This window comes from Zea mays, chromosome 3, assembly GCF_902167145.1.
Source record: "Zea mays cultivar B73 chromosome 3, Zm-B73-REFERENCE-NAM-5.0, whole genome shotgun sequence".
In the NCBI taxonomy this organism is placed as follows: Eukaryota; Viridiplantae; Streptophyta; class Magnoliopsida; order Poales; family Poaceae; genus Zea; species Zea mays.
This window is the reverse complement of record NC_050098.1, coordinates 172,613,812-172,634,149: the sequence shown is the minus strand read 5'-3', so window position 1 is coordinate 172,634,149 and position 20,338 is coordinate 172,613,812. Positions and strand designations below refer to the sequence as shown.

Below are 20,338 nucleotides of genomic sequence, written 5' to 3'. Positions count from 1 at the left end.
AATTGACATCATCCAGTGCCCATTCCCCACCGCCCATATGTTCATCTTCAGCAAATTGGTTATTGAAATACTCAGATAATGGTGGCGACGGACCAGCTTCAAGATCTTCTAAACGATGTGCTTCCTCCTCAAGTGACTGAGCAAGCTCATACACGCGCCACATTGCAAAGTTCACTGACACCTCTTTGGCCGTATCTGGCGAATCCATAATCTCGTTTCCGGCCAAATCTTTCAACTCCCTCCCAACTACAAGCATTTTTGCAATGGCTTGTGCGAGGTCACTACGAACCGTTTCAAATCGGGTTATCTGCGAAGGGAAACCATACCGACATTATGGATTAACATAGAACTAAAAATTTATACAAACCATAGCCCTAAAATTGGTGGAAGGGAAACCTTACCGACACTGAGCGAGGTGCCGAGCACTGAATCTGCTGCTGGGGAGTACATCGCATCTGGCTGTTGTTGGATTCGGGATCTTGCTGGTGAGTTTGCTGGGTGTGGAACGTGCCTGATGTGGCCACGCAGGTGACGGGCTTGCTGGTGGAGTGCTCCTTGCCGCTACCGTCGCCTGTAGGCTTGGCGAGGATTGACACTGACAAACGACTGAAGGCGGCAGCCACTTTGGTCTCACTATCCAACTCGAGATCGACGTCGACGACCAGCCGTTTCTTGCCTCTCGTCGGAGTCGCCATCGGAGAAGAGGAGGAACGAGAGAGATTGGCGGTGCCGTGGGACGAGTGGACTTAGGTTTTCACCGGAGTGCGCTGTGGTTAAAGCAGGGATAGAAACGACTTTTACCATTGCTGATGGAATGTTACAGTGGGCGAGATACTAACCATACTAATTTGGCGTGTTCGCGTTCTCCATAATACCATCCTGGCGAAGCGGAGCTGCGGAGTAGTAATCCGGCGAAACCGCGCGACGAGAGTATTATAAAGTCAATTAACTCCCCGGTATCGCGGACGCGATAAGGATGGAGGCGGGGGCGTGGTAATGGTCTACAATAGCATCTTAATAGATAGTAGAGAAGTCAAAATCCTAGCAAAGCCAAATGGAAGGACAGGGTCGCAATGCATTGTCGCATTTACCAACCACGAGCATCATCTTGCTAGAAAAAAATAATAAGTTAGGTTTGTTGTGGTAAAATCAGACATCCTTAATGTTTGACTTAGCGAGCGTGTTTACTTTTGACTAATTACTTTTTAAACAACTAAGCCAGTTTATTGGTTGGTAGCATGTCTATGGTCGTTGAGACACCTGCAAAGGTTCCAATGACCTGGTCAATCAAACCACCCTAAACTCTTCGGTATTGGGTAGACACTTGGGATGCGTTTGGTTGTAGCAGTAGCAGGGACGGATCCAACGTGGGGAGTGAAGAGCAATGTAGCATCAAATGGTAGAGACCTCCTGTTTTGTGCACCCGAAGCACCATTGACGATACAGATCTTACCAGATTATCTCAAGCCCATGCAACATACCATGTAAATAAAATATATATATCACATCGCATAATGCAAAGTAAAACTTTTCCAGAAATTGCTCATCACTGACACTCTCCTTTGGATGGTTTCTTAATGATGCCAGGATATGCAGCAATGATACAGGCTACTAGCAAGAAAACGGATGGTTACACTTTGCTTGCATGAAGAGCCTAGCTTTATCCCCCACCTCCAAGCCAGTAGTTAGTAGGAGGCTGACTCGCGGAAGCATCCTCTTTTCCTCCGCTCTTCTTCAAATCGATTTACTTGGGCTGAAATGTTTTCAACCTTTGAATGTGACACCTTTAAAAGGTTTGTAGATGCGACAAACAATCTGCTTGAATCAGCTGGATCCTCATCCTTTAATTATTTCCGTTATTTGATAATGGTACAGGCGTCATTTCGCCAACACTTGTACAGAGTCCTAAACTACCGCAGCTTCTGCGCATGTGTTCTCTGATTACAGGCTAAAACTAAATCTACAAAACTGGATGGTTAATTTTTTTTTCTTTTCATTCCAAACTGGATGGCTAATGGTACAGCTCCGACTTCCGAGTTCCACTTGAGAAGCCCAAGCAGGCCACTAGGCCAGGAACACGAAGCACAGGCGGGTCATCATGAACCCGAAGTAAATGTTCATTTCTCACGATGCTTGAGTGAACTTATAGGTCATCCTCCATCAGTTCATCAGGGAGATGTACTTTCTCCATTGCGGACTGCCAAACATCAGACAAGCAAGTCAGAGTTATTTATCCCTTCGTTCCAAAATGTAGGCCATAGGAAACACATTAGGTGCAAACCGACCAACCGTACAAACAATCATGATGGTTTTTACTTCATTACCTAAGTTTCACCAAGTTTATAGAAAAATGCACCAAAGTCTACAGTATCAATTTAATTCATTAAATGCACCATGATATATTTCTTTATTTCATATTGTTAGATGACAATGTATTTCCAATAAACTTGGCCCAAGTTTGTTTTCTTGAAAACTTGGTCACCGAGCTATAGAAACTTGATTTAGGATGATCAAAACAACCTATATTTTGGATCATAGTGAGCTATAACATGAACAGTACAATAGTGATAACATATAAATTCCACTTAATGGCAATTAATAATACAGTTCAACTAGCAGTGATTGCCTCGAAGATACAAAGATAAATTAAGAAAAGAAAAACAGGGTGAATAGCAGGAGGGATATGGAAAATGAGATTGTGTTATACCTTAATTATAGCAAGATCAGCAGCAGGTGGTTTCAAATCCAGGGCAATGCCGAAGCAGAAAACAGCTTTGTCAAGAATATTGAGTTGCTTGTAAATCTTTCCCATCAGTGCATACATACTACTCTCATGGGGTGCAATCTCCTTTAGCCGCTCCAACTCATCCAGAGCTTCTTCATACTTCATTAGTCCTAGAAGGATTAAGGACTTCTGATACTTGGGCAGTGGATTCTTCTTATCAGCTGCTATAGCTTTCTCCATCATTTCCAGTGCCTCTTCATTCCTCTGACAAGTTTGAATCCAGACAGAAGGTTCATTTAATCGTTGTCAACTTAAGATTTCGAAGGGGAAAACAGAAATGGAGAAGTACTCCATCGGATTCCATGTGTAAGTAATTTTTAGACTACAACAACCTATATTTGGAATCAGAGGGAGTAGTCTATTGTTGTCGATCAATGATATCAACCTTAAGAGAATGCAAGGCCATCCCAAGATAGCACATGAGAACAGAAGAGCGAGGATTTATCTGAAATGCCCTTCTGAAATGATGCTCAGCAAACTCAAACTTTTCCTGGCGAAGATACACCACCCCAAGGCCATACCAAGCATTGTAGTGCCTTTCATCTACCTGCAGTGCACATCTGTAGAATTTGATACTATTCTCATAATCCTCCAGTGCAGAATACCTACAGTTTCAAGGAATGGGGTTCATTTAGAAATTTTGAAATGATTATCTCGAACATGAATTTTCAGGATGTAGCTTCAGATTTGCATATAAGATCTGGAGCATGAAAATAGAAACATATAGAATATTTATGAGAGCCACAACATACTCATGACCACATAGAGTGTGAGCATATGCAAATCTTGAGTCAAGCTGTACCGAACGTTGAAAATTCTTCAAAGCAGTCTCATGATCTTTTCTCAAGGCAAAGCAATTGCCCACTGCACACCTGTTGCATATTCCAGACAGATATATTAGAAATGAAAAATGAGAACCCAGCTTTTAGACTAAGGCTTTGTGGCCTAGACTCATCCAGCTGTTTTTCACTGCAATGAAACCAATACTGCATGTAAATAGTCAAAACCAAGAACATTAACCTAACCCCATCTCTCTCCCCTCCCCACAAAAAAATAAAAAAAGGATATTTTAAGCTGGTGTCCTCGGTTTTGCTGGTGTGCTCATTTTTACCCTTAGTCGTGTTTTTTGCTCAGTTTTGCCTTTCTGTTCTATAGCACTGGAAGGGCAAAACTGAGCAAAAAAACACGACTAAGGGTAAAAATGAGTACACCAGCAAAACTGAGGGCACCACCTTAAAAAACCCAAAAAAAAATGTGTTAAAAGATGGAGTTAAAAAAATAAAATCAAAATAGTGTGGCAAGAAAAGGCCCTAACATTGTCACTCTTTCTGAGATAAAAATACATACCATGCTTGAGGAGATAGTCGATCAATGGAAATAAGCTCTTGAGCAAGGTAGCTTAGTCTCATTTCCTCATTCAGATGCTGCATAAGAAGCTTGTGAGCTTGGAGATAAATGTGCCAATAAATGTAGCCAAGCCCAATGCACTGATTTCACTTACATAAAGAACAGTAGAATAGATGTCCATTCCATCAAGCGTACAAGGCGATAGTCGGTGTGCCAGCTCAAAATAATGATCAGCTTCCAAATAATCAACTAATTCAAAATATGCCTTACCAACCTGCATAGTCGACCAAAACAAAAATAAGCCACAAGCATTTGCTTACCAAAAGTATTGAATTTACAAAACTTTCTTTACGTTGATATATACCTAATATATAACAAGACATTACATTTTGTTTAAACTTTAAAGGACTAAAATGTATGTGGTAATGTTTAAGGGAGTCGTCACTTGCAATAACAAAGGTTGGTGCTTGAGTTTTAAGTTAACAAACTGCCAATTCCAAATTGACCCAAAAAGCAAATAAAGAGCAATAGAGACTATAATTTAGAACTCCTAACAATTAGACACCGTAGAACTCGTTATGCCATTGGGTTCACTAAAATTAATTTGCAATTTCAGATATAACAAAAAAATTACATGTTAATTTGCTGGAAAATATGTACTCCATCACGGTATGTCATAAGTTATTTCATTACAAACAAAGCATGTTTGGAATTCTCTAATCATCTTGCATTGACTTCACCTGGCATAGAACCCATCCAGTGTTAAACTGCGACTCAGGGAGTTTTCTGTAGACTTCCAGTGCTTCCTGAACAACAATGAAATCAGTTCAGTGGTATCGTTGGGTACAAGGTCAACATCTTTAGCTAAACACCCTATATTATACCTGGCACTTAAACAAGCAAGAAAGCCTAAAACCTTCCCCCAGTGTTCGGAAAAGTCCCAATAGCTCCCTAATACCAAGTGCCACTTTGGAGTCTTGCAACAGAATTCGTTCAGCTCTATCTTGCTCAAAGGATCTTCCATCAGCTGTACTTACAGAAGATGAAGTTCCTGACATATTGTCTGTCCACATTTCATCAATGACTTCATATCTACTTCCTAAATTTAAAAAGAATCACCATTCATAAAGACGGTTGAGCAAAAAATGCTCATCCATACACTGACCTAATGCAAAAGGTCAAAACTAAAAAAATACATTTTACGAAATAATATTGTATCAACATTAAGGTGAAAGTGTTGGAGATAATCTAGTCACAGGGCAACGGATGCATTTAGTAGTCTAAATGCCAGGGTTACAAAATTAGGATTTTATGCTGAAAAAAAACCTTGCTTCAGTATTTTATCCTAATAATGATGTAGTATTTAAAGTATGAATAAGAAGTTCATTTTCTAAATCAGCATAAAGAGATATCTCAATATTAAGAACCATAGATGAAAATACATCTATTAGGCAGTTTCATGCTTGGTTTTAGCAAAGCAGTAGCCTAAAATTTTCTACAACTTGGTATCATAAGCGAAATTTCCAAAAAAAGGAAAAGAAATGCCAACAATATATATGGCAGAAGAAACTACAAAACAATACTACTACCAAGTATGATGACAGAAATGTCTAATGTAAACTAATAATCGATAATAATATCAAGTAAAATACACCAATACATCCTGATCACTTGCTATATAAAAACACACCAACCAAATTAGCATACATTTATTCTGAAATTTGATGAATCATCCACATTGAAATGATAATCACCTTCATCAAAATTTTCTGTAGCCCGTGGTTTTCCTTTCCTAACTTGCACAGAACGTATGGCTGTTGAACACAATTTTGATTGTGTGGACGAGTTTACTCGCAATTTACCTGACAAATGATCTGTTCCATTTCCTCCAATTTGAGATGTATTTGAATTTGTTGTTGTATCTTTAAGTCTTTGACTTCTTCGAGGCATTGCATCGCTATTAAACAACCTTCCAGAAACCTGAAAAACGTCTTCAATTCTAATATCACCAACAGTGGCAGAGCCAGAATGATGCATCAGGGTAAAAAGGGGGCAGACCCAGTGTTGGAGACTCCCACAAGTGGGATCTAGGGAAAAATAAACCAAGTCAATCTTTCCCCGCAAATGTGGAGAGACTGCTGTGAATCTGCGACCTGGTGACTCAGTGAGACAGCTCTCACCACTGCACAAGGCCTGCCCTTCAGAATGATGCATCAAGGATATTCCATATAAATACAATTGTCCAATGTAAATATGCAATAATGCATAGGACCATGTAAATGCGTAGGCAAAGAGGATTTGGTGTCAATGTGAGAGCCTTTTTCTTTATCTTTGTAGCTTTATTCCATAATGTAATGCAGGTAATCCTAATACTTGTAACATATATACTAGGTATGTGCCCGTGTGTTGCCACTAAGCAGGGGAGTGACGCCTAGGCTACAAATATATTTTTTATTTATTTCTAAATACTAAGGTATGTGTGGTCTGGTGGTTAGCCCCAAATTTCTGGAGCAGAGGGGTGTGTGGGTTCGAGTGCTCGTTCTGCACTACTTTTTGCGGACGCTGGGTGTGGGGAGGGTGAAGTCGTGGTAGCACCAGGTGCCCACATTAGGTTCTTAATAGAGTAGAATATAGATTTGTTCCTGTCACCATAAGAAAATATCAACAGAAAAGAGTACAAAGGAGGATTTACAAACAGATCTCAAATGAGTTAAACCTACAGAACAATCAAATGCATCCTTTGTCAATCCAACAAAACCAATAAGAAAAGGAAGACCTTCAATGTAAGTAAAGATTAAATAGTTTTACTGCCATTGTGTATTATATCACAAGATGAACTTTGTGACTACAAGAAACAATACAAAAATAGACTTGGGATTATATCAATCGTTTTCAGTGCCTTGTACTCCCTCCAATAAAACATAAATGATGCTTTTGACATTAGCAGTTCAGCACGGTCTCTAAAAAACACACAAAAACACTTTCTTACAAAATATTTATTAAACATGGAAAAAGTATTTTTATGAAACTGCATTTTGATTCAAATATCTACTTGTATCATTACCAAATATCTAAAGTTGACATATGGAAAGCAATTAACAAAAATTTAGAATGGTTGGTTTCAGGCAACCCCAAAACACCCCACTATTTTTGTGTGCAACACTGCTGAGATAGTATGCAACAAGAATGACACACTGATCTAACCATTATGTAAACATCATCAAGACGAATGGTATTATAAGGCATTCTGAGTTTTTGAGACCATGTGTTTGATGCTGGTACACAATTGGCACACTAGTACTCAAGAACGAAGATACTTGCAGACAAACTCAAGATTATTAAGTTTATGAACAACAAAAATCATGTAACAGCAAAAAATGAAAGACATGACTGATCCTGACACTATGTATTACTATTGTAATATGATAACAACGAATCCAACACTATGAATCCTGATACAAGGGACCATCAATGTTAGCTTACAGAAATTTCAAGGGAATTTATATTTAAGACATTTTGTGCTCAAGGGAGTATGAGCAAATAGAAAATATCAACATGCCATAAAATAAAATAAATATAAACCAACCCATATGTCACACTGACATCCTTTACAGATAAAGGTCAGGGGAGAAATGCGAACTCTAGGGATAGACAGGCCATTAAAAGTCATGAGCAAACCATGGAAGTTCTAAAGATCGGGAAACAGGCAGGTACAGAAGTTACAAGTAGTGGCATCCAGTAATAGCAATCAAATGAAAGAACCTAACCTTCTTTAGCCTTGCTTCATCCATGTATTTCCTTCTGAGTGGCTGGCTTACTCCATTAGCTTTCTGCTTAGTGGGAGCATCGCCACTTATTGTATTCTGGTAAGCATGTACATTCCTAAATAGTGGTGGTGGCATGATAGAAGTCTGCATAATTAAATTAAATAAAATGAAACTCAGCTGACACTAAAATAATTTCAAAACTGAAGAAGTTAAATCGCCAAGCACAACTGACTCAAAATTGTGTAAAACAACTCAACAGTTAAGACACAGTTGTGATTGACCAAATGACCAAGCAACAGTGCCACACAGCTCTGTATCATCAGAATGTTGTTCACTAGACACAGATGATAGATACTTCCCAAGGGCATACTCGGTGTTGAAAGCTCCCACACAAGGTGGGATCTAGCGAAGGGAACTCTAGGCAGCCATTGTTTTGCTTATTTCGCATTTCGCAAGGAGGCCGATGGGAATCCAGAACGTCCAAAACAAGTGGAGACTCTACCGCTGCACCAGACCCACCCTTCTATTCCCACCATTCCAAATTGTAAGTTAATGTGGACTAGAGACAGTGTATATTTAGATGCATAGCAAAAGCTGTGCACCTAGAAAAGCCAGAACGACTTGCATTTTAGAATGGAGGGAATACTTCATTGCAAGGGAAAATGATTTTCTTTAGAAAAAAAGGTAGATGGGGCAAGATAGATGAACAAAACAAGTTCTGGGGTCAGGACAATTCTTGAAGGTCTAAAACAAGCCATCTGAGCAAGTGTCAAATAATTGGGAACATATGAGACACCGGGGTCTAAAACAAGCCATCTGAGACAGTGTCAAATAATTGGAAACATAAGAGAAACCAAGCTACCAGTGCTTTTTAACATGGTTCTACCAACTGATGATTACATTTAGTCTCCTATTACTATTAGGTGCACATTGGCAAAAAAAAATCATAAGTGAAGAATCAAACAGGTTGTATTGACCTGTGCTGCAGCTGGTGATGGGGTGTCAAACTGTGATACATTAGAAGTTGAACTGTTCTGCACATGCAATGCGGTTGGTCTTACATGAGGATAACCAGATACTTCTGTTATGTTGTTAGCATGAAGCTGTTTGATTTGCTTAGGAATAATATCCCCAAAACTTGCAGAGACACTGGATGATAGAACTCGATTTTCATTGGCAAAGTTCGACTTCACCAAAGTGGACGTGGATGTGTGTTCCTGCTGGAGACGTAGAGCAGTCGATTCACTAAAACACTCATCGGTATCTTCGGCAATACCTATAAGACAAAGACACGTTTTTAATGTATGTTTATGGCTTCAAACTTTAAATTGAGAGTGACTCCTTGCAAGCAAAAAGGCAAGGATTAATGAATCATAGTGTAACTTCTACAGTAAGGCAAAAGGAAATACTGCCCACCAGGTATGAGCCAGTAACAACGAATGGCGGAATGGCAAGCTAATTGATGATGATTGAAATCCATCGGATAGAGAATTTACTGCAGTAATGCTCAAATGCTCTGAATTTACAGGAACAAACATATTTCTACAGGTTAACATAGAAGACAACAATATATGAGAAATGTCTATGAAGGCCATATTCAAATCCACTAGATGTAGCATATTCAGTAACACGCATTCAAATCACCATTTCATTTCTATTTCTACACCTTCAAAGGTTAAGATATGAGGCAATAGTATACTTCATGCAACTAGTCCTAATATATCACAATTGCTATAGACCTACCACAGAACTTCATATATGGGTGTAAAATGAACCAACCTAATATACACAATTCCTCATATGCCGCCCATAAAAGAGGATCTAGAGTCAACGCTTGTGTAAATTGTTCAGCTGCAGCTGAAATTCTGCCTGTGCACCTGCACACAGTTGAGATAAATATCTGAACTCTGAAGAAATATAGAATGCAGCAACATGGATTCAGTTAAGCCATGAATAATAAACCTGTAGATCACTCCAAGGAGGTAGTGTCCTGTTGCTCCACTTGGAACCTGCAGAAGGATGAAACTAATACTAGAAACAAGCTGACCCAATACAGGAATTAAAACAAACAAATGTGATTGATTTTATTTTCTAAGTATCTACTTCACCTCTGTAGAATCAGTGAGGAACCTGGCTGGTGCCAAGGGGCTTTCCTTTTTGGCCAGCCAAACTACCTAGCTCCTAGGGCTGTAGTGTTTTTTATCCAGTTTTATGGATAGCTTTGTGTATGCTTGTTTCTGGCCTCCATAAGGAGTGCTTGTACCTGGGTCCTTATGGCCCTTTATTTTCCCTCTACTTTAATATATGGGTGCGCAGTCCTCCTGCGCTCTTTCGAGAAAAAAAACCTCAGCTGAACATCGTGCCCCAGGTGAAAAACAAATGAAAAAAAGAGAGTTTCAAGCCAATCCATGCTGTGCCAGCACGTACCTTGTAATACTAATGCTTCTCTCGTATAACATAAAACAACCAGACTTTCTAACAATAAAGGGGAATAAACATACATAAGACTTTGGCCTTGGAAACAAATTTGGTGTGAAACACCGCAGGAAAAATAAAACAATCAGGCCTAGTATTATTTAAAAGAACCAGTAAATGTTCTCACTGAACTAGCTATGGAATTTCTAGTTCACAAACCAACAAGTGCATCATGCACCTCCCTTTATTCAAAACTGGAACCCCATAAGGAAACAAACTATTGTTACCAATATTTTATTTTTCAAACTAATGTAGTGCTGTCAAGTCCCTTTTGAATATTATGTTGTTAATATAGTTTATTACTGAGCGAAAAATACTTTGCTGCTATAATACCACCACACTTTCTTCTACACAAAAACAGACACACTCAAGTTTTCACACACCAATTTGTTGCACAAAGGCAAACGAATGAGATATTCACAACAACAGCAACAAACAACACACAAAGCCTTTTAGTCCCAAACAAATTAGGATAGGCTAGAGTTGAAACCCAACATAAACCACAAATCAAGGTTCACTCACGTTCTACATGTTTTCTTTTGGGTTTCATCTCCAATAGAATGGCTAGGTTCGTGTTCAACGTTAGAGATATTTACATAAACAAATCACTCTAAAATATGATTTATACCTCCATGTTTGGCTCATTGACTGGACATAGAATTTCTTCTGCTTCACGCAAGAGGTTCATTCGAAAGCATGATGTAGCAAACAAGTACCGGGACTCCGGCAGCTTCTTCCCTTCATATAACATCAGAAACAAAATCCATAAACCATCCAAACTACCTTTATATAATATATGTGTTACATGGCGAGCATATAACCATCCAAACTTACCTTTCAAAACGTGATATGCAGCATATGGCTGATTGTTGTGTAGGTAGCAGGTTGCTAGCAATTGCACATTGGTCTGTGCAGAGGAGGTAGAGCAAGAACATTTAGTGCCCACAACTATGTTGCAAATGGACTTAAAATTAAAAAAAATAAACTAAGATTTTTTGTGAGCAAGAATTACTAATTGAAAAGAAAGCATTGTAAAGCAGGCACAGATTCAGGTTAATCAGTGAGGTCATCTGCTAAGAAATTGAATGCATAGTCTCATACACACTAAACATGCATTCAAGTTATGTCGACTTTCATCCCACATGAAGACCTATGATCCACATCAAGAACCTAAATAAAAACTAAAACACAAAACCATGCATTCAAATTCCTGAACTTCATCCCACATGAAGACCCATGAACCACGTCAAGAACCAAAATTAAAATTAAAACCCACACCCTCAAGTAATTATAAGGTTAGAAAAGAAAGTGGGTGAGCATGTCCTGTAAGAACATAGAATTCAAGCAACTGAATACCTAATGGGCTATAAATATTGTCACCCCAAGGTTCTGACAAGGAAAAGAACTCACAGGCATACACGTTACTGTAACCAATGCCCATTATGCATAAACACCAGTAGAGCTTTTACCTGTGAAATTGCCTCAAAAATTTAGGCAGAAAATCACCCTCTCCAGTAAAAGTTCACTATGAACCCTAGATGAATCACGCGGGATACTCCAGTTCCCTACACCAGCTATAGAGAGCTGTTCTAATTCAAGCCTAGATAAGCTACAGACCAAAAGCTCACCACTCTGCTACTCTACTCCTAATGCAACCCTAGACACTTCAAAAAAAACGACAGAAGACTACTGAATCGAACTAAACAACGGAGGTGAGCCCCGCGCTCAAATCACTGCCACACGCCTGATCCGACCCCCAGATGTACCATTCCCACGCGCAATACACCGAATCGAGACGTACTAGCCTCGTTAAGGAACATGGATAAAAGGGGGCTACCTCGGAGGGGAACTGTGCGCAGAGGCGCTCGCAGAGGAATATGGCGTTGCGGTACATGAAGAGGCGGAGGCTACTGTGGACGCGGTCTACCATTAGGGTTTCCATCGCCGCCCAGCGGCGGCGGCGAGCGCGGGTGGGCGATATCAAGGGGATTGGGGAAGTAGTGCGGTGGCCGAAACGCAGGCGGCAGGCGCAGCAGGGGAGTGTGAGTGTCCGGACTCTGGTCGTTTGAATCAGCCGTTTGAATCCAGCAGGCTCTTGATTTTTGGGTGCGATGCGATCTGATAGGGCATTCCAAGTTTCCAACGAGTGCCGTGCCTGTGCGAAACAGCCGAGTTACATGGCCGACAAGTGGGCCATAGGGTTCGCTCCGAATATGTGAACGTTGGACAAGCCCGGCTGGGTTATTTGCTATTACAGTTTGAATGTGGATGTTGGAAAGCATGAAAATTGAATTGGGTTCAATTACAAATCAAACATGATACTGAAATGAGATATAATTTCAAATATATTGTTTGGATGTTATTGAATTAGAGTTTGGATTTGTGTGGTCCAATTCCACTCAATACAGAGGAGTAGTGCTCTGTATTAGGAGACGGAATTTCTAGTTATAGTCCAATTCTATGGAATTAGGTCTCTGATTCCAAATCTCAATTTCATGTACAACAAAATAATAAAATTCTAGAAATCTGATTCCAATTTCTAATCATGTGCTCCAATATCTACATACAAACGGGGTATACTGGTTTAAAGTGGCTTCTTCATCATAATAGTACTATATAATATAGTGTTTGGTTTGAGTAATGAGCTAGTCCATCATCTTCTAGCTCCTCACTTTTTTTGTTTGGTTTATGAAATGGAATGAATTGATCCATCACCAACTCATTCATCATAGTTAGTTAGTTAGTTAATACTAATATGAGAAATAGACTTATCCCAACAAATTTGAAGAATTGACCCATGATGCACCACCTCATTTTAGATAGAAGGATTCCTCAACCCAAAAACCCCCTAACAGATTAGGTTTATCTATAATACTCAACTTATCTAAAATAGTACTCCCTCTGTTTTAAAATATATTTCGTTTGACTTTTTCAACCCAACTTTGATCACTCCTCTTATTCAAAAAAAATCCATGGAAAATGAAAAAAAATCTAAATCATATGTCCCTAGAAATGATTGAGACAAGTGCCAATATCGAATGCCAGGAGAAAGCTACGAAGTGTTCGCCTTGTCCCCTAGAGAGGTCATAGACTACCCTATTTATATGCCTAAGGGGAGCACGTCTTTGTAGATGAGGCTGCTTGCCTGCTGCGGAGGGTGTCTTCACGTCCTGTAGACAGCAAGGCCTTTGTACTTCGTTGTTCACTTGAATTCGCTGGTTTCCCGCTGAGAGCCGAGGCTAAGGCTGAGGGTTTGGCTCTATGCCCGAGCCCTCAGGGGAGGGCTACCCATATCGTAGTGGTTGTAATAGGGCTTAGTTATGGAGAAAAGCCACTTGCGGGATGTGTCAGCGCTTCTGTATCTGATGACATTGGGGTGCCCTTGGCTGCAGATATCGAGATCGGAGCCGAGTTCGGGCAAGGCGGAAGTCTTCCCGAGGTGATGGCTGAATCCTTACTGATGTGTGCCACAGTCGACGGAGTGGTTTCCTGCAGGATTCGTGGTATAGCAGGTAGCCGAGGCCAAGCTCGAGCGAGGCGAAAGCGGTATCTGAGGGTGAGCTTGGCGTTGGGCGAGGCGGAGTTTGGGCCCGAGGGCTAGTCCGCTCTTCTGTTGTATTAAACATCCCGTCAGGGGATGGCATGCGACGTGCGTGCACAGTAGCGCGTGTGTAATCATGTTGTTGGTATTGGACAAGACCATAGTCGTCTTGTATTGTACGCCTGTAACCTTGCGTGGGGTAGGTACGCGCATTGAATGCGGCTGTTAGGGATGGCAATGGATGTGATTTATCCACGTACCCGCGGATAAAAAACCCGTTGGGCACGGTTTTGGGTACAAACCTGTACCCGTGGACACGGATACGGGTAGCATTTGGTATCCGTGGATATTTTTAAAACAGGTACGAACAATCAATATCCATATCTGAATACCCGAATATCCGTTAAAGTAACTCGACATGTGGGGTCACTGGAGTTTGGAACCACTTCACGGACCACAGCCAGCCCAACTGCCCAAGTCCCGTACTCCCGTTGCCACAACTGCAGCTATTGTTTGTGAGAAACTGGGAATATTTTATGACTTAACCATGTTGTTTTCTGGGACCAAATATATTACAGCTAGTCTTTTCTTTCCTAAAGTGTGTGAAGTTAAACTTATAGTGGGCAAACGGATATATCCGCGGATATCCGTTACCCGCGGGTAATGGATGTGGATACTGTTTTTATTCGTAGCGGGTAACGGGTATGGGTTCGGATATCGGATATAAGTCACGGATATGGATGTCTAGAGACACTATCCATGGATAGTTTATCTGTTGCCATCCCTAGCGGGTGTCCCCCACCTGCCTTCGGGCTCGCTTTGTCCTTATCACCTGAGACAGGTTCGGGCAAGGCGGACAAGGCGGTCCTAAGGCGAGGGTGCCTCGGGCGAGGCAGAGACCCTCCCGAGTATGTGACCAACTTGAGGTTCGGCTCGGGCGAGTCAGAGATTTTGGGAGGCCCTCGTGGGGAGCTTTTGTGGGGATGGCTCTTGACACGGACCTCGGGACAGGCGGAGGTTGGGGGTTTGTTTTTTAGGGGTGTCCCTAGAATTTTAAGCCTATTTTGGGGGTGCAGTTTGGTACCCCTAATTGTCATACCCGACAAAAGGAGTATTTCATTCTTAACGTAAAATAAGAAAACTCGAAACGATCAGTTTTGGAAAGGGGGCTCCCACCCATCTCTCCATCGATCCCCTTGCTATTTGTCCCATGCCTCTGACGTCCGACGCGTCGCCTGCCCTGTTAGCTACTGAGAAAGAGAGAGAGTGATAGGCCTAGGTTAGGGCTTGTTGCCATTTCCTATGTCCGGCATTAGAAGCGGTTTCGAAACCGTATTTCATTGATAGCTACCAAGGAATTACAAAGCGGAGTGTGAACTCGATCCTATCGAGAGCTACTGAGGATTCTTGGCGGAGACATTACGCTTGGCAATTTCTCCAACTCCTGCCGCTCGTGGCACCCCCATTTTCGTCGGTACCATCAACAATGTTTGGCCTTTCGGGGGGTAGGAATCAAGAGGGGCGAGCGACCTTCGTTCTCCCTGTCGTTGGGGGTCCGTTCTCGCCGCTCGTTGGGGGTCCGTTCTCGCTGATCGTTGGGGTCCAAGCCTGAGTCTGAGTAGAGGGTGTCGAAAATAAGGTCCCCGCTGCCATCGACCATCCCCACAAACTCCAAGTCGTCGATAGTAGGGACATGGCCGCGGGCCACGAGGGTCGCGATCACCCTCGGGGCATGAAGCAGATGGGGTGGAAACACCTCGGGGATGTCGCCAGAGCCATCGAGGGGGTTGACCCTCCTTCGTCACAGAGTGCAGAAAGGCTTGTGTATGATGAGAAGAAGGCCCACAGATGATCGTATGATGGGTCGGGTCCCATGTGGACCATGATCTGTCGCCTTATCTTGTCACCCATGGAGGGCAAGGTCAAGTCTTGCTCCTTGTCTTGCCTCTTTGGGACGAGGTAGAGGTTGCCAATGGCCTCCATGATAGTTTCAAGATTCCTGGGCAGAAGGGGTCGGACTTCTAGGTCCCAGACCATCTCCCCCTCACCGTTGAGGATGAAGTTGAGGTTTCCAAAATGCATGGTCGTTCTGGGGGTCCAAACGGTGTTGCGACCAGCCATCCAAATCTTGAAGAAGAAGACGTCGAGAACACGCAAGGTCCCTACATGGCGCGCCAACTATCGGTTTTTCTAACTAGCTTCGACAAGTAAATTTGTTTGTGTTCATTCTAGATCTAGATGGTGTGCTTAGTGGGGACAAGATTTAAACTAGTTTGGGCAGAACATCCCCACATACAGTCTTCGGTGTCTTGCGCAACCCACACCTTATTGCTTAATGTCGTAATAGGGGTTACAAGCGAGTGAGAAAGGGAGGCGCTCTGTAACACCCTGAATTTGGGGGTATAAAATTTATTTTCTAATATCCACCAAATTCAGCTGTTACTCTCTCATTTCTTTGCTTTCCTTCTGTTTTTCCTAAAAATGGAGAATTATTTTATTTTATATTGGTGTAAACCTAGTGGAATGAGCCATAGAGGCGCTTTGATTGTTGCATTCATACTGTTGCATGGTGTTTCTTAGTGAAAAAGTGTTTGAAACATGTTAATATATCTTATAGAAGCTCTCGGTAAAATTTCATATTTTTTGGAATATTTTTCCATTTTTCAGAAACCAAAATCTATTTATTTCAAGTACTTAAAAATGTTTTTAGAAACTCTAAGTATGTTTTTGAGTTCATTAGGTGCCAAAACATTTCTAGGATTTTTTTTAGAATTTTTGGACGCATCTATAATATTTTGAGCATAAAATATGGATTTCTAGGCTTTTCCGAAATTTATAAATAGTAAAATCCGAATTTGGCCCGAAATTTTCATCTCGTCCGAACCCCAACTATATATATATATATGACCGACTTCTCTTCGTCGAGCACGTTCCAAATCATAAAACCGTTTTCCCAGATTCATTTCCCAGCTCCTGGAATTGCTCACCGAAGTTCGGAGGGGTTCTAACTCCGGCGAGCAATTACTTCCAATCTGTGCGTAGGCGGCGGAATCGGAGGGTACCGTTGCGTTCGTCTCGTCGAGGACTTCGTTGAGGCGTATCCGGTTCATCGATCGGACCTCCAAATCTCCGTCAATCGACGGTTTTCTCCTCGGCTCCAGCGAGGTAGTTTCCCCCGGTAAAAAACCTCCATTGTTGTCGCATGGTTCTTCATTTTTCTCCTCCCCGCGCAGCCCCTCTCTCTCCCCTTCTCCCATATCTCTCCACTGAGCGACGACGCCCTCCCCCTGATCTGCCCCCCACACGTAGCCCCCCCTCCCCCTCTGCGGCGACGGCGACCCGCGCTGACCCGTGCCCCCTGCGCGTGCCCGCCCGCGCCCCTGTGCCGCGCCCGCTCGCGGCCGTGCCCAGCCGGCCGGCCCTCCCCTTTCCCCCTCCCCCTCTCTCTTCCATAGATGATAGGAAGAAGATGGAGGGAGGAAGAAGATGGCTATTTTGCGAAAACGCCCTCACAAATTTCAAAACCGTATGCAGGAATTTAGTCCAGTTTAAAAGAGTGATAACTTTTGCGTTTTAAACCCGATTCAATCCGTTCAAGTTGTGTTAGATTCATATTAAAATTGTCTATATGTTAGAAGTATTTTTCCCTGCTATTGCACATTTTATTTAATTTATTTCAATGTTTGTTGACCGATGGCTACTAGAACAGCGTTGCAATTTTAAAATCTAATTTAGGAAATCGATTTGCGCATTTATAATTAAACACCACCATGATTAACTTTAACTGAAATATTATTTATTAATAATAATAATTGGTTAGTTTAATCATGCTATTTATTTATTAGTTTTCACGTAACGTGTCGGCCCACGCGCCATATGCGTGTTGTGCATGTACCGTGCACGTGCCGATGTGCTGTTTCACGCGCTACGTATTTTGTCTCGCTCCGCTAATTTGTCTCGCTTAGAGTCGCCAATGTTATTTAAATTACTTATTTAACTAAGAATTGTTAGTGTAGTCAGCTAATTAAAGCTAGACGATAGCTCTAGTTGCATTTAATAAATGTCGAGTAATGCGAGTATGTCGACTTAAATATTCTAATTAATACTTGTTTAGTGTAAACATGCCGACATAGACCGTAGCCTCGACTATCGTGTTTCTTTTCCTTGCGTGACCGTAGTAGCGAGCTCTATTTCGTACTGCATGATTTATAATGTTTTCCTTGTGTGATGTAATGTTCTTATGCATGTATATATTTGTTTGCTTGTGCCTATTCGTATTCGCTGCATGTCGCGAATATAATATGATCTATTTCCGAGCTTTGAGGAATCGACAATCAAGCTTCGACAACCAAGTGGTCAAGCTCTTCGAGTTCTACGAGATTGAAGACCCTGAGCATCTATTTGATGAGGGCAAGTGTCCTTTGACCTACTTATGTCCTATTTACATGATAATTCACTTTCTCGCATTACATAATTGAAACCTAAGGATTGACTAGCTTTCTATTTACATTGTCCTTGACTATCTTTTGGGTTATTTTAGTTATGTCGGGGACCATAATTAGGGGTACCCCCAAGACTCCTAATCTCAGCTGGTAACCCCCATCAGCACAAAGCTGCAAAGGCCTGATGGGCGCGATTCAGGTCAAGGCTCTGTCCCCTCAAGGGACACGATCCCGCCTCGCCCGAGCCCAGCCTCGGGCAAAGGCAGCCAACCCAGGAGGATTCACGTCTCGCCCGAGGGTCCCCTCAAGCAACGGACGCACCTTCGGCTCGCCCGAGGCCCAAGCTTCGCGGAGAAGCAACATTGGCCAGATCGCCACGCCAACCGACCGTATCGCAGGAGCATTTAATGCAAGGATCGACTGACACCTTATCCTGACACGCGCTCCTCAGTCGACAGGACCGAAGTGACCGCAGTCACTTCTCCGCTCCACTGACCGACCTGACAGGAAAACATCGTCGCCTGCCCTGCTCCGACTGCTGTGCCACTCGACAGAGTGAGGCTGACAGCAACTAAGTCCAGCCTCGGGCGCCATAGGAAGCTCCGCCTCGCCCGACCCTAGAGCTCGGGCTCAACCTCGACGCCGGACGACGGACTCTGCCTCGCCCGACCCTAGGGCTCAGACTCAGCCTCGACCTTGGACGACGGACTCTTCCTCGCCCGACCCTAGGGCTCGGAGTCAACCTCGACCTCGGACGACGGACTCCGCCTCGCCCGACCCCAGGGCTCGGGCTCAACCTCGATGCCGGACGACGGACTCCGCCTCGCCCGACCCCAGGGCTCGGACTCAGCCTCGACCTCGGATGACAGACTCCGCCTCGCCCGACCCCAGGGCTCGGACTCAACCTCGACATCGGACGATGGACTTTGCCTCGCCCGACCCTAGGGCTCAGACTCAACCTCGACCTCGGAGGAGTCACCGCCTCGCCCGACCCCGGGCTCGGACCGACCACGTCACAGGGGGAGCCATCATTACCCTACCCCTAGCCAGCTCAGGCTACGGGGAACAAGACCGGTGTCCCATCCGGCTCGCCCCGGTAAACAAGTAATGATGGCACCCCGCGTGCTCCATGACGACGGCGGCTTTCAGCCCCTTACGGAAGCAAGGATACGTCAGCAAGGATCCGACAGCCCCGACAACTGTACTTCCATGGGGCTCAAGCGCTCCTCCGACGGCCACGACATCACATGAACAGGGCGCCAAAACCTCTCCGACAGCCACGACGACACGTACATAGGGCTTTGGCTCCCCTTTGCTAGACACGTTAGCACATTGCTACACCCCCCATTGTACACCTAGTCCCTTTCTTTACGCCTATAAAAGGAAGGTCCAGGGCTCTCGTACGAGAAGGTTGGCCGCGCGGGAGAACAGGCCGACGCACAAGGCTCTCTCTCTCTCCCACGCGAACGCTTGTAACCCCCTACTGCAAGCGCATCCGCCCTGGGCGCAAGACAACACGAAGGCCACGGTTTCCCCTTACTGTTTTCCCCCCTTTGTGTTCCGTCTCGCGCCGACCCATCTGGGCTGGGACACGCAGCGATAATTTACTTGTCGGTCCAGGGACCCCCCGGGGTCGAAACGCCGACAGTTGGCGCGCCAGGTAGGGGCCTGCTGCGTGTTGACGAACAGCTTCCCGTCAAGCTCCAGATGGGTAGTCTCCAGCAACCACTCCAACCCGGGACGGTGCTCCGTTTCGGGAGTCTTGAGTTCATGTCCCTCGACGGCAGCTACGACATGATACTCCTTCCTCCGCCGCGCGACAACGACAATGGCGGCCGTCAGCCCGCCCGCTGGCGGCGGAATCGACGACGTCTTCCCCACGTGGCGAAAGAACAACATCCAGGTCTATCCCGTCACCTTCCCCGCCGACGGAGGAGGAGGCGAGGCAGGCATGGCCAAGCAGGAGGCAGCACCTCGTCGG

General features: G+C 43.5%; 1 protein-coding gene across 13 annotated transcripts; it reads right to left on the bottom strand.

Annotated features, from left to right (window-relative positions):
- Positions 1 to 1,512: 1,512 nt before the first annotated feature.
- On the bottom strand, positions 1,513 to 12,549 carry LOC100192791 (uncharacterized). 13 transcript variants are annotated; one of them, XR_563416.4, is made up of 16 exons: positions 12,212 to 12,534; positions 11,209 to 11,281; positions 11,003 to 11,112; positions 9,862 to 9,908; positions 9,679 to 9,776; positions 8,877 to 9,175; positions 7,900 to 8,043; positions 5,887 to 6,112; positions 5,017 to 5,231; positions 4,873 to 4,938; positions 4,287 to 4,406; positions 4,133 to 4,209; positions 3,538 to 3,657; positions 3,118 to 3,390; positions 2,708 to 2,989; positions 1,513 to 2,197 (listed from the first exon to the last, which is right to left on the bottom strand). XR_563416.4 is itself a non-coding variant. In XM_008673859.4 (16 exons), exons 1-16 carry the CDS (start codon positions 12,314 to 12,316, stop codon positions 2,144 to 2,146), a joined length of 2,256 nt encoding a protein of 751 aa, XP_008672081.1. In that variant the 5' UTR covers positions 12,317 to 12,549; the 3' UTR covers positions 1,513 to 2,143. The 13 variants fall into 13 exon arrangements, 11 of the variants coding, with proteins under 11 accessions (XP_008672081.1, XP_008672082.1, XP_008672083.1 ...); XM_008673859.4 differs by having other exon boundaries at positions 3,171 to 3,390; positions 12,212 to 12,549; XM_008673860.3 differs by having other exon boundaries at positions 3,171 to 3,390; positions 5,017 to 5,195.
- Positions 12,550 to 20,338: the final 7,789 nt, after the last annotated feature.